The sequence below is a fragment of the Symphodus melops genome, assembly GCF_947650265.1.
Source record: "Symphodus melops genome assembly, chromosome: 17".
NCBI classification, from domain to species: domain Eukaryota; kingdom Metazoa; phylum Chordata; class Actinopteri; order Labriformes; family Labridae; genus Symphodus; species Symphodus melops.
This window is the reverse complement of record NC_136707.1, coordinates 2,413,542-2,426,582: the sequence shown is the minus strand read 5'-3', so window position 1 is coordinate 2,426,582 and position 13,041 is coordinate 2,413,542. Positions and strand designations below refer to the sequence as shown.

At 47.2% G+C, this 13,041-nt stretch overlaps 1 protein-coding gene across 1 annotated transcript; it reads left to right on the top strand.

The window, feature by feature from the left end:
* Window positions 1–1,265: 1,265 nt before the first annotated feature.
* On the top strand, window positions 1,266–12,327 carry foxk2b (forkhead box K2b). The gene is made up of 9 exons (XM_079365332.1): window positions 1,266–1,825; window positions 5,707–5,901; window positions 7,349–7,502; window positions 7,791–7,937; window positions 8,038–8,231; window positions 8,957–9,159; window positions 9,254–9,499; window positions 9,583–9,783; window positions 10,597–12,327. Exons 1-9 carry the CDS (start codon window positions 1,533–1,535, stop codon window positions 10,794–10,796), a joined length of 1,833 nt encoding a protein of 610 aa, XP_079221458.1. The 5' UTR covers window positions 1,266–1,532; the 3' UTR covers window positions 10,797–12,327.
* The last annotated feature ends 714 nt before the right edge of the window (window positions 12,328–13,041 follow it).

Genomic DNA, 13,041 nt, shown 5'->3' with positions numbered 1-13,041 from the left:
ATCTTTAAATATTAGGATATAGAAATCATCAGCCATGTTGCTGGTGGTCTTGTTTCCTCTTCGAGTTCATGCATTGATCAGCATTGATTTCAGTATGTTTCATAAAAAAAACTCCCCTGAGGGGCTTTAAAGAAAAACACTAAAGCTTAAATTGAGAAATTCAGAGAATATTGAAAGACCTTAATGTTAAATATGAATATCTAGTAGATCTATGAAAAACATATTGAATGTGTAAACATTTGTTTTGTTAAAAAAGAGAGAGAGAGAGAGAGAGAAGAGGAATTGACATTCAGTAGTGCAAGGGATTATAAACAGTATTTCCTTTGGATGATAGTCTGACTTGACAATGATTGACCAGCATGTTGAATGTTTGCCCTTGTCCTCACTAAATGTTTTCCTTACAGCATATTCATTATTCTGGCGTTAACTAACCTTGGTGTTGCCTCCATGCTGCATTCAATGACACTGTAAAAGCCTGGTCATTACTTTACACCTTGTCAGAGGTGTTAATGCCTATAAGTGGCCTTGGCTGGTTGCACGCGCCCCACCCCCACCCCCCCCCCCCCCCACACACACACACACACACACAAAACTTGAGCACAGACGGTCCAACAGTGTTTACAAACAAGTGGCCTACAGATGGCAGGGTCAGTCACCCTGATGATAACAGGGCCTGCAGACAGGACGGCTCAGGCTTACAAACCTGCAGCCCCAGCAGCTAACCTGAAGCAGCTCTGCCTGACGCTCTGGCATGGCAACCACATTATATTTGAGCTGATTACAGATTGTAAATATGGTCATTTAAAATAAGCCAACCTCATCATTGCAAAGTGAGATGCTGCAAAGAGGGAAACATCTTAAACCAGACATGGAGTCTGTAGTGGAAGAGGAGGACCTACATGTAATGTGGATTTGCGCTGTAGCAACGGTGGATCTAAAACGTGCCTAATCCTGCAGAATTATCTCAAAGATGTGGTTGTTTCCTGCTCTAAATACACGATTATACGGTGGTGTCGAAGAATAATCACAGTCGGTCGATTATTTTTCGATGTAGTGGTTCCGGTGGGTGATTGCACGTGTAAACCGGTTGCTCCCTTCCCTTCTTGTGTGGCGTAAAACTCCCTTGTTTTTCTTTTAACCAGGCAGCATATGCGCGTATTGCTACTCATCAACCGACCTTGAATCCGTCCTCGGATTAATCCTCGCGTGTGATTGGTCGCCATCGCGGGGCTGCATCGGCGTCCTTGATTCGGATTGGTTGAGCGCGCTGTCAGTGGAAAAAAAGGTACCCGCCCTCCGGCTCTGTTTGGTTGGATCTCTCCGCTACCCTTTCTCTCGGCGGTGGGTCGGAGCCGCTGTCCCTGGCCTCGCATGTTCCCCTCTAAATTCCTGTTTTGAATTCGATGCCCCTCTTGTACATTTGATCCATTTTCACGCCTCCTCCAGGCCACACTCGGGCGCCTTGCACACCGGTGTTTCACCCCCTCCCCCCTTATCCCCTGTATTCGTCGTTTGGAGACCTTAACCCCAACATGGCCGTGGTGAGCGGATCGTCTGGGCCGGTTGCCCGGCTCGAGGGCCGCGAATTCGAATACATGATGAAAAAGCGCTCGGTGACCGTCGGCCGGAACTCGTCTCAGGGCTCCGTGGACGTGAGCATGGGCCACTCCAGCTTCATCTCGCGGAGGCATCTGGAGATATTCACCGCCAGCGACGACGGTACCGGCAGCGGGGACTTCTACCTGAGGTGTCTCGGTAAAAACGGGGTGTTCGTAGACGGAGTGTTCCTCCGACGGGGCGCCCCTCCTCTGCAGCTCCCAAGAATGTAAGTGCACATGTGGACGCTTCCAGCGCCTGCAGCCGCGGCACGGCTCCAGTTTAACAACATTGCCTTTATATGGGGCCAGCAGTAACAAGAGGACCACGTGTTTAGCATGTTAGCAAAGAAGTCCGCATCCTGTCCTCAATGCCATTTTCTTTGTTGACATTTTTTTTTGTTAGCAGCAGGGTCAATTAGCCGCCTGCCTTCTTCCCACATTCCCTCCTGTGGTTAACTTCTCCGCATACCACACGGTCTCCACTCCGCCGCTTAAATAACCCATAAAGAGACGCCATTGTTGATGTTTAATTGTAGACGCCTTTCTGTCATTTTTTTCCTCCCATAAAGTCACAACACGTTTATGCGATGAAAGTGTAAACATTCGCGCTTGTTTTTCATGCAAACACGGCAGCACAGCGGGCTCAGTTAGCTGTGTAGTGTTTGTGTGTAGTTTGTGAATGAAGCTCTCCTCTTCGACCCCGAAACGTAAACAAACCAGTCCCGTCCCCGCCCTGCAGGCTCTGAGCAGCAGCGCAGCCCGCGTGACCTTTGACCTCCATTCACATCAGCCCGAGTCAATACATACGAGATCGTTTGACCTACAACTCTCCCACAACAAACATTATTTTATATTGGTTTGATAGTAAATGTTTCCTGTAGAGGTCTAGCTTCAGAGCTGTTTTGTTGTCATTTTGTCTGAACCTGTGACGTGATCATGATGTTTACAAACAAACATTTATCACACACGTTTATCTGTACGTCATAGAGCCGGGTCGATTTGACCTCAAGTGAGTATCACGATTAATTAAACAAATTGACCTCAATTACAACTAATTAACTTTTATTTGTATAGCACATTTCCTAGAAACATGTTCGTAGAAATGTGCTTTACAGAAGACAAAGATAAACAAAAACAAACTCATTAAAAAAATAATAAACAAAAGAAAAAGCAATGTCCGCCGTTTACTTATGAACGATTGTTTGTTGTTTTTGTCTTCATAGTTCACTGACGTGGTCTCTACTGTAAATTATTAAAGCTGGGATGACAGACAGACTGAATATCTCAACTTTTTTGTGGTTATTGAATATTTCGAACATAAATCAAATCATCGATTTAAATTAAAATGACGCATTTCAGAATCAGCTATATTGGTCAGATATGTTTAACTTGTGTGGACTGCGCTCTCATTGTACAAATGTAAACATTAAACAATAACTATTAACTAAAAATGTAAACGCATAATTAAAGACCAATATGATTACACGATTATTTCAGTTTTAAAGTACAAATCAAAATCTCTCAAATAGTAGAAAATAAATAAATAGCATTTCTTGCAAACAGTTTTTATGTTTGACTCTTTTTTTTTTTTTTTCCTTCGGCGTCTCTAAAGATGAAATGTGTCCAAACGACGGACATGGCTTCTGTGTCGATGATGGATGTGTCGTCACATTACTCTGCCCTGAAAATAATCCAAGTAATCGACGTGGACGAGATCACGTCGGTCAGAGGTTCTGAATGTCATTTTGGATTCAATTTTGATGAATTTCCCTCGCCCGTTTGCTAGTGTTGAAATGCTGAATCCGTTAGCACGAGAAGAGCCGACCATTTTTTTCTGAAAACTAATCGTAACCATAGTTTAAACGCTGCATTAAGATTAAATTGAAGTGCTGGGTGAAAGTTAAACACGTATGCTTCTTTTCCCTACGGCATCCTGTGAGGAAATGAAACTTAAGAGTTTTCACCATCTCTGATATTTCAAAAGATCGATTGGTCAATATGGAAGAAAAACAAAGTGATTGACAGATTAATCTCCATATTTCACAATCCAGTGGAGCTACAGAAGATAGAGATGGAGGTGAAGTTTTTGATGTTTGTTCCTCTGGATGTCGACGAGCGTGCTGCTCTGCCTCTGTCAACACACGCCCGACTCGCTCTGCTGTTGTGCAATCTCTCAAATGTGAAACCACTTTTCTTTTATGTGCACAAAAAAAAAAAAAAGAACTTGTTTTGACTTGATGCAATGTTTGCACCACTAAGTTTAGAAATATTCTCTGCAGCTCCAGCGTTGGTCTCTCTCTCTCGAGCTTGTTGCTCTTCTGTTTGGCTCATGGTACATGTGCATTAGAGGGGCGTTTGTTTCGTTGGGCTCGAGGAAGGAGCACAGAGTGGTTTCAGGTTCGTTCTATTGATCAGGTCTGCAGCCTGTAAAGAGCTTTTAATCAGCGGCAGTCTTTACTACGTGCACGTTCGCCACCTCGCTCGCATGCTTTACTGTAATCCTTGAGCCGCGAAGGCCACGTGTAAACGACCCTGACTGTCTGCGGTAACGAGCCGAAGACTGACAGCATGAGAGAACTCGCAGGGCCGCAGCCCAGGGGCCGGCTCACTTGTATTCCAGGGATTCCTCTTTGGTGATGTAAACAGACTGAGGAGAAAGAAACAGCTCCCCCCCTCCTTTCCCCCCCCCCTCTCCCTCCCCCGCCCGCGTCCTCTCCCACACCCCGCACATTCTCCCCAAAGTTGGAAGTGCTCTTCCTGTCTCGCCGTCCTCTTTTGTTGACATTCAGTTTCTCTCCCCAGGGCGAGCGGGGGTGACGAGCGAGTGAGAGTCTTCAGTCCAACGAGCTTTGTTTGTTGTCGATCTCCCAGCTCGGCAGCGTAGCAACAGCCATTTAAAAAGTTTCAACCTTGTTGTTGATGAGGGGAGGCCTCAGTGAATGCACAGTTTGAGGGGGGGGGGAGCTTTTAGGATCATTTAATCCCACTGTGAAGAAGGTGAAGTGATTGGTTTATTTGACGACAGATCGACCATGTGAGCTTTCGAACTTCCTGGGTGTTAAAACATCCGGGCTGTGAATGGATATAAAAAACATGAAAATAATCAGAAAGTCCAGCAGTAAAGGTTTTTTTTGTAAGCGGTTGGCATTGAAGCGATCCGATATTAAAGCCACATGCGGAGAATTGGGATTCAGTGTATTGTGATGTCACTTCTTCAGCTGCATTTTATGTCTGTAAAATATGAAACTAAATGAAAAAGTATTTCATCGAATGAGAAAACTCTTCTCAGTCGATTCACACCATCTTAAATAAAGTATTTAAAGTCAAACTCAGTCATTGGACTCATGACACCAAAACATAAAAAAAACACATCATTGAGAGGGATTAGTTTATGTTTTTAATGAAACATCTACTCTTGTCTTCGACGTAACTCTGAACATGCAGCAACGCGTGACGAGGTGACAACTGCACTTCACGCCCGTTCTGTTTCTCCCTCCACATACGCCAGAGTTTGAATCACGCCGGGCAACGAGCGAGACGGGAGCGACACCGAGGCCGGTGTCTCCCCTCGCCTCGGTCCCGGCTCCAGGAAGTGTGCCGCTCTCCCTTCTTCCTGCGAGCGCCAAAGCTGACCGGAGGCGCAGGTGTGCGCCCGATTTAAAGAAAAGCCGTGCCTGGCAGTCTTTAAATGAAAAAGGCAAGCAGGCCCCGCCCCCCCCCCCCCGTCTCCTGAGTGTCAGACTGTCTGAGCCTGACAGGATTTAGAAGAGTTTCCTCTGTTTGATGTCTCCCATCATCATCTCCTCTTAATGAGGACAGTAACTACGACTTCAAAAAGTCCTTCCATCGTTTCGAAGGAATGAGTCCGAGCGTTCTGTGGATTCCTCCTCAGGTCTGTCACGTTCGCTGGAATCGAACCGGTCCGTTGAGTTGTGCTCGCGGCGTCTGTTTGTGTTTTTATCATCTTCAATAATTCTACGAAAACACATTTCTGATGGATTCAGTTTGACCCTGAATTCTCTGAAAGCGTCCCGCCGTCGTGGCTGTGATGTGATTGCTGATTCAATGTGCTTTTCTGTGTTGTGTTTCCTGCGTCTGGTTTTTGCAGGTGCACCTTCAGGTTCCCGAGCACGAACATCAAGATCACGTTCACGGCCCTGTCCAGCGGGAAGAAGGCAAAGCGAGAGGCTCCGGAGTCGCCGGTGAAGCCCGTCCAGCCGCAGATCTCCCCCCTCACCATCAACATTCCAGACAACATCGCTCACCTCATGAGCCCCCTGCCGTCGCCCACGGGCACCATCAGGTACGCAGCGCTGACGGTGCTCACGTCATCACCGCTCAGCCATTTTACAGGAGGAATGTGTCTCAACAGTTTCTGGAAGCTGGGAAACGGGCTGGAAAACGCTCTAAATGGAAAACGCTCTTTTTAGTTTAAAAACTGGTTCTGGTTAAAACAGAACTTTATAATTTTTTTAATTTAACCAGAAAATAAAAAAAAACTTATTGAGCTTAAAAAAGTCTTTTTCAAAAGGTCTTTGACAAAAAAAACAAAAAACAACCTGATGGTCAATGCCAAAAAAAGTGAACCTGATAACCAGCAAGACCCCGAAACAAGTTTAAAACAGACTGCTGTGTATCTTCTAAAAAAAAAAAAAAAAGATTGTTTTTCTCTTTTCTTTTTCTTTTTTTTATTATTATTGTCAAGGTTTTTTTTTGTTTTGTTTTTTACTATTTTTCATTTCAGATATAATACCAGAGACACTGTCAGAAAGTGACTGTATCACTATCCAACCACGACATCAATAAATGTCAACAATAATAATAATACTTTATTTTGAAAGCACTTTTCTATACAAGCAACAAAGTGCTTTATAACAGACAGTAAACACAGAGAGACTCATAAAGTCAGATCATCATAAAAGCCTTTCTGTAAAGTCTGAAGAATAGAACAAGTGGCTGGCTGCTCTGACAGCGAAGGCCCCGCCCCCTTTCGTTTTGAGCCGGGAGGTCTCAGACCGCCGCCTGCTTCACAGGAAGTTACAAGTTTAGAAAATAAAAAAGAATCTCGTGTTCGAGGCTGTGATGGGATGCTAGGACAGGAGTGATGAAGCAAAGCCGCCCCCGCCCGCCCCCGAGCTGACCTTGAGCCGTCAGCTGACCTTGACTTGGCTGCCCCTGTGCGGTGATCAGCTTAGGCTTAGTTCAGAGAGGCACACTGAGATCCTCTCAACCTCTGATCTCAGACAGATGGCTTCGAACCAACAACCTCTGTCCCACATTCAAAGGTGAATTCAACAAACGTGTTCACGGTGGAGTGGGTGAGAGACTCCAGAGCTGCCCCCCCACCCCCCTTTTTTTTTATTTGATCCACAGACATCAGTGCTGAAGACGATCTGAAGCCTCCTGCTGCCCCGCTCCGTCTCTCTCTCACTGATAATCAGACTTGATGAACAGTTCAGTGTCTCGTTGCTTTCGGCCTGATTGCAGCTCCTAAACATTGCAGCGTTTCTAAGGAGGTGGACTGATTTGCATAGATGTGGGCCAAAAGTGAGCCACTGCAGCACAGACTGCAGATGAGTGGAAACCAGGGACAGGAGCGCGTGCTCTCACCGTACCATCACACGGCGTTCACTTCAGTCCCAACGAGAAGCACGAAGCTCGTTTCCCGTTTTGCAGAGAGCGGTTTTGATTTGTTTATTCTCACAGCGAGCCTGACGATGTGGTTGTGTCTCTTCCCCCCCCCCCTGCAGCGCTGCTAACTCGTGCCCCTCCAGCCCGCGGGGGGCCGGCTCCTCGGGCTACAGGATGGGCGGGCGCATGGTCAGCTCTGCGGAGCTGCAGCTCATGAACGACAACTCGCAGCCCGAGAACGACAAAGACGCCTCCGGAGGGGACAGTCCCAAGGTGAGAGGAAGGGCTGCAGGACAAGTCGTTGGCCTCAGGTCACCTGAGTCACACGGGGACGCCACGTTCTCTCACTAAATCCCCCTCAAGCTCGTTAAAGTGTCTTTTTTATGATAAATCTCTTTAATTTTCCCTGTAAAAACAAAAGGTTTAGTCGTGATTGTTCCCTTCATGAACTCTCCATGTCAGAATAAATACAAACCTAACAGCCAGCGGATCATAAGACGAGTTATTGAAACAGTTCAACGTGATGTTTGATTTGATAAATGTGTCTCCTCTCCTCCACAGGACGACTCCAAACCTCCGTACTCCTATGCACAGCTGATCGTCCAGGCCATAACGCTGGCCACGGACAAGCAGCTCACACTAAACGGAATCTACAATCACATCACAAAGAACTACCCTTACTACAGGACCGCCGACAAGGGCTGGCAGGTGAGCACGCTCGGCACGCCACGGCTTCCACACTCGAAGCTCGTCTAGCAGCTAAACGTTTCTCCCTCCTCCTCTTCCTCCTCCTCCTCCTCCTCCGCAGAACTCGATCCGTCACAACCTGTCGCTGAACCGTTACTTCATCAAAGTGGCGCGGTCGCAGGAGGAGCCGGGGAAAGGCTCGTTCTGGAGGATAGACCCGTCCTCGGAGGGGAAGCTGATCGAGCAGGCGTTCAGGAAACGAAGGCCCCGGGGCGTGCCCTGCTTCAGGACCCCACATGGACCCCTGTCCTCCAGGTACCCGTGTGACCCCGTCTCTGCCCTGAACTAAACCTGTGTATATAAAAAAACAAAAAAAAACATAACACTAACCAACAATGTATTTTAATCTGACAAGTTCAAGATGTAAAACTTTATTTATCAACAAATCCAACACGTCTGTATTTTATGACCACGATATGGCGAGCTTAAAGGCAGGGTCGGTCATTTCCTCCAGATACACTTTTTAATATGTTGGTTGAAATTGTCTTTAGGTCCTTACAGGAATGAATAACTCGGGTGCTCTGAAAGAGAAACGACGTCATCTGTAGCAGCTGTAAACTCGACCCACGTTTTATAAACCAATCACAGCCTCTCGACCCCGTGCATGCGTGAGCTGAAACCCGCTGCTGGACCAATGGCGCTTGTGCATGTAAATGAGGGGGCGGGGCTGCAGATGGGAGCTAGTTTTTTACCCTTTAATGGTGGCGTTAACACGGTGAAAGAGTTTGTTTGTGGATGTTACAACATATGTGAAGTCTCATCATGACTCGGTTCTCAAAATGTTGTCTTGTAGTTCTGAGTTACCTTCTTTAAAAAGTGCACGACCCTCCAGAGTAGAATCCCAAGAACCTCGAAGGGTTAAATGCAGTTCTGCAGTGTGACCTGGACGGGCTCAGGCATCGATTTAAAACGGATCATGTGATCTTATTGGACGAATCGTCTCTCTGGATGTCTTACATTTCTGTCCTCTTCTGTCTCAGGAGCGCCCCGGCGTCTCCCAATCACTCGGGCGTCCTCTCCGCTCACTCCAGCGGCGTCCAAACCCCCGACAGTCTGTCGCGAGAGGGCTCTCCGGTCCCCCTGGAGATGGACACCTCCTCTGCTCCCGCGCCGGCCTCCATACCGGCGGTCGGGCCCAAACTGGCAGTCATCCAGGAAGCACGCTTTGCACAAAACACATCAGGTATTCCACGCACGACCATCACGCTAGATTTTAAAGTTCTGATTCACATTTTCTACGTGACGAATGTAAACGACTCGATCCTCGTGTCGTCTAGGCTCGCCTGTTAGCAACCAGCCGGTACTCATAGCAGTCCAGCGTCAGTTACCTCAGACCATCAAGCCGGTGACCTACACCATGGCCTCCCCGGTGAGCACCAGCACCTCCCAGCCGGCGGTTCAGACGGTCCACGTCCTGCAGCAGATCCCCGCCGGCTCCCTCAGCCCGGCCGTCATCGCCCAGCCGGCCACCATCATCAACAAGAGCGAGCTGCAGGAGAACGGCGATCACACGGAGGTCAAAGGTACGGGGACGAGCTTCACATTTCTCTCTGTCTCTCTCACGTGCATCAATGAGACACTCAAACGTTTTCTCTCGTCTTCTCAGTCAAAGTGGAGACGGTTCCCTCCATCACCTCTATAGGCGGCTCAAGTCGCATCATCCAGAGCACCCAGTCCGCCACGCCGCTGCAGACCGTCACCATCGTGCAGCAGGCCCCCCTGGGTCAGCACCAGCTGCCCATCAAGGCCATCACGCAGAACGGCACCCACAGCATCACCACTGCCATCCAGGGACCCGTCAGCTCCGGTGAGGAACCCGCTCTGTCAGCGTTCAACATTCACACCGACAACATCGACCTCCATCGATAACGAAGGAGCAGCCTTCAGTAAAAAGTGATGTCACAACAGTCAGATTTATGAAAGCAGACGCCTCAGAAATAAATACATTAGAGGAATACTTTGAGTCCTGCCTTCATTTCTCTGACCAGTGTGGGCGTGTGGCGTGCTACAGGCAAGAAAAAAAAAACGTGTCACACGGGCAGGAAGTGTGAGACAGGAAGTGTGGTTCTCTCTACGACTCGCCCAGCAGGTGGAGCTCAGGGACAGATATGACTCCATGTGTTTTGTTGTTTTTGTTCAAGTAGCTTTGACATCCGCTGTATATTCATCTTCAGCCTCATGTTAACCTGGAAGTCTTTGAACTTTGACCTGAAGCAAAAAAAAAAAGTCGACTAAAATGACAGCTGTGAATATTTTCAACATTTATGGAGCAGAATAAGAAGAAATGTGCTGCAGAGAACACATGAATAGTATAAACAAAGTGGCCATACTCAACCAAATAGAGTCTGAATTCACTTCCTGTTTCAACGGTTTCAATCATCAGAGGTTGATCCAATCAGATCACAGCTGATGGTCTTCTGGTGATACTTTGACCAGATTTGGGGAATCTTGGATTTCTCTGTAGAAGCCAGTTAGGGTTGTATTTCAAATTCTGTTACCATGACAACCCCACTGTCACTTCAGGGCTCCTGCTCCGAATGTTAATAAAGTCTTCTCTAAATAATCATAATAATAATAACCCCTCCCCCTTCTTCTTCTTCCTACCTCTCCTCCCGCTCAGCTCCGGTCGTGGCGAGCCCCCTCCACCTGCTGGCGGCCCACGCCTCGGCCTCGGCCTCCCTCCCCACCAAACGACAGAACGGGGACCAGGCAGCCAGCGAACAGCCGGACAGCAAGCGCAGCAAAACAGAGGCCGACGACGCCGGCCAGCCCGCCGCCAACTCAGACTCGACTAACAACACCGGCAGCCACCTCGATTAGTCTGGACACGCCCACACACACACGAGCCCCCCCCCTCTCCCTCCTTCACCACCATCACCACCTTCTCCTTCACGATTGTTTTTCTCTCTCTCTCTCTCTCTCTCTCTCTCGTCCGTCCCTGTCGTTCGTTTTCATTTCTCCTATCACCACTGACTCCCGAGGTGCCAAACGGAGGCGATTCTTTTTCATTTCACTTCTGTTCAAGAGCGTCGAAAAGGAAACGGAAAAGAAAAAAAAAAAAAAAAAAAAGAGAAGAAGTCCACCCCTTTAAAGACTGGAACGTGGGTTGAGAACAAAAACAAAGAACTCAAAGGTATCCCCTGTGAGCCACTGAAACAGGAGAGTGACTTAAAAAAACAAAAAAACGAGACCACAGGAAGCCTTAACAACATTAACCCCTTAAAGAGCTGACCTCGAGCGGGTGCAGCGGGGCGAGGGGCGGGGGGGGGGGGGGGAGGAGTCTGCTCGGGCCGGACGCCACCTTTCTGTCACATCTACCTCAAAGCAGACTGGAGACGCCGGCAGCCAGCAGAGAACCACCCACTCCCCCCCCCCAAAAACCCCGGGACCCGTCGGGGCGGCTCTGGACCAACGAAGCGGTGAGCGTGACGAGAATCAACGGTTGGAAAACAAAACAAAATCCAGAAAAGGGATCAAACTCGGAGCCAATATTCCTGAAACTCTGGCAGCTAGCCTCTCACAATACTGACCTTCCTTTATCGCAGCTGTACGTAGACATGCAGTATTTTGTTGTTCAAATGTGGAGCATAGGACTTTTTTTTTTTTTTTCAATGTATTTTCACTTATCTAGATAATTTAACGAAAGGAAGCGTACAAAACGATGAGGTCGAAGACATTTCGGTAACTACGTTAGATTTTTTTTTTTTTTTTTTTTAAATGTGGACTTCCTTTTCTTTCCGTTCGGTGAAACAGTGTACTAGATTTTTGTAATATTTGTTTCCTCTCTCTCCCCACCCCCTCCTCCTCGTTCTGACATATCCGTATAAAATCTTTGCTTAGTTATACCTACATATTTTAATACTTGCACAGATAACCGATATAAGCATATGAAATCTCCATGTGTAGTTCCAGATGTTGACCTTGCATGTATCCGACAACAAGAGAAGTTGTAAACTGTAAAATTGAACAGAGGGAGAAAAAAAAAAAAAAAAGAGACCTGCTTTATCCAAACCAGACCTGCACTTGATTCAATGTTTGTGTTTTCATTTCCCTCCTCCTCCTTCTTTTCTTTTTTTTCCACGTTTCTCCCGCCCTCCTCGTCCCCTCCTCTTCCTCCTCCTGGCTGTGTTGACGTCGTGGTGTTGGCAGACCCCCTCACCCCTCCCACACACACCCCCCCCCCCCCCTCCTTGTCCCACCTTTTCGCTTGATTATTTTTACTCTGTTCTGGCGGCCCGGCGAGTCTGTTTTCTGATTGTACACGTTCCAACAATAGTAAAAGAAAAAAAATTGATGTTTGTTCTGCTTCAGTGGAGAAATGCTTTTTTTTAAATAAATTAATTTAAAGCCCTTTCTCTGCGTCTGCTGCTTCACAGTTAGTCTGAAACGTCACACTGGCTGTCTCTGTGATCTTCGTCTGCTTGGTCACGTACAGATCACGGCGGCAGACGAAACTCATGAAGAAACTACTTCAACAGGTTCGTAGTATATCAACAAAACAGCGGAGAGGAGAGCATTGTTGGATTCATAAATCAATAATCTGTGGCACACTGACAAGTTACTTGACTGTAGCTTTATTGTGAGTGCTTGGTACACACCTGAGAACGTAAAGGCTGTGCACGTTGCACCCTGCTGGTCATTCTGATAAGATTCATGTTTAAGCAGTTCCACTCCTGCCCACAGGGGGGCAGCATAGCAGCGTGTGCCCGTTGGATAAGCAGCAGATTAACTTTGTCCTTTAACACAACATGGCTGAATCGGGTTCAGGTGCGCTGACCTGAGGGTCAAACTACTCAGTCTTATTTAAATCACCCAGGAAAGACAATTACAGGATCTGTCTCAGGTTTTCACAGTGACGGGCATCATGATGAGCGTCAGTTTAAAAATACATGATGTGTATTCCTCCCCCTCTGGATGCCTGACATCAAATGTACTCAATATAAAAACAATCTGGGAGGAAACAATGAAAAGAAAATAATAGGATCCAAATAAATGAAAAGAAACATGAGTAGTTGTAGTGAAGGCACCGAAGCTCCTCTCTATCAGGTGACTCTTTATATTAAAC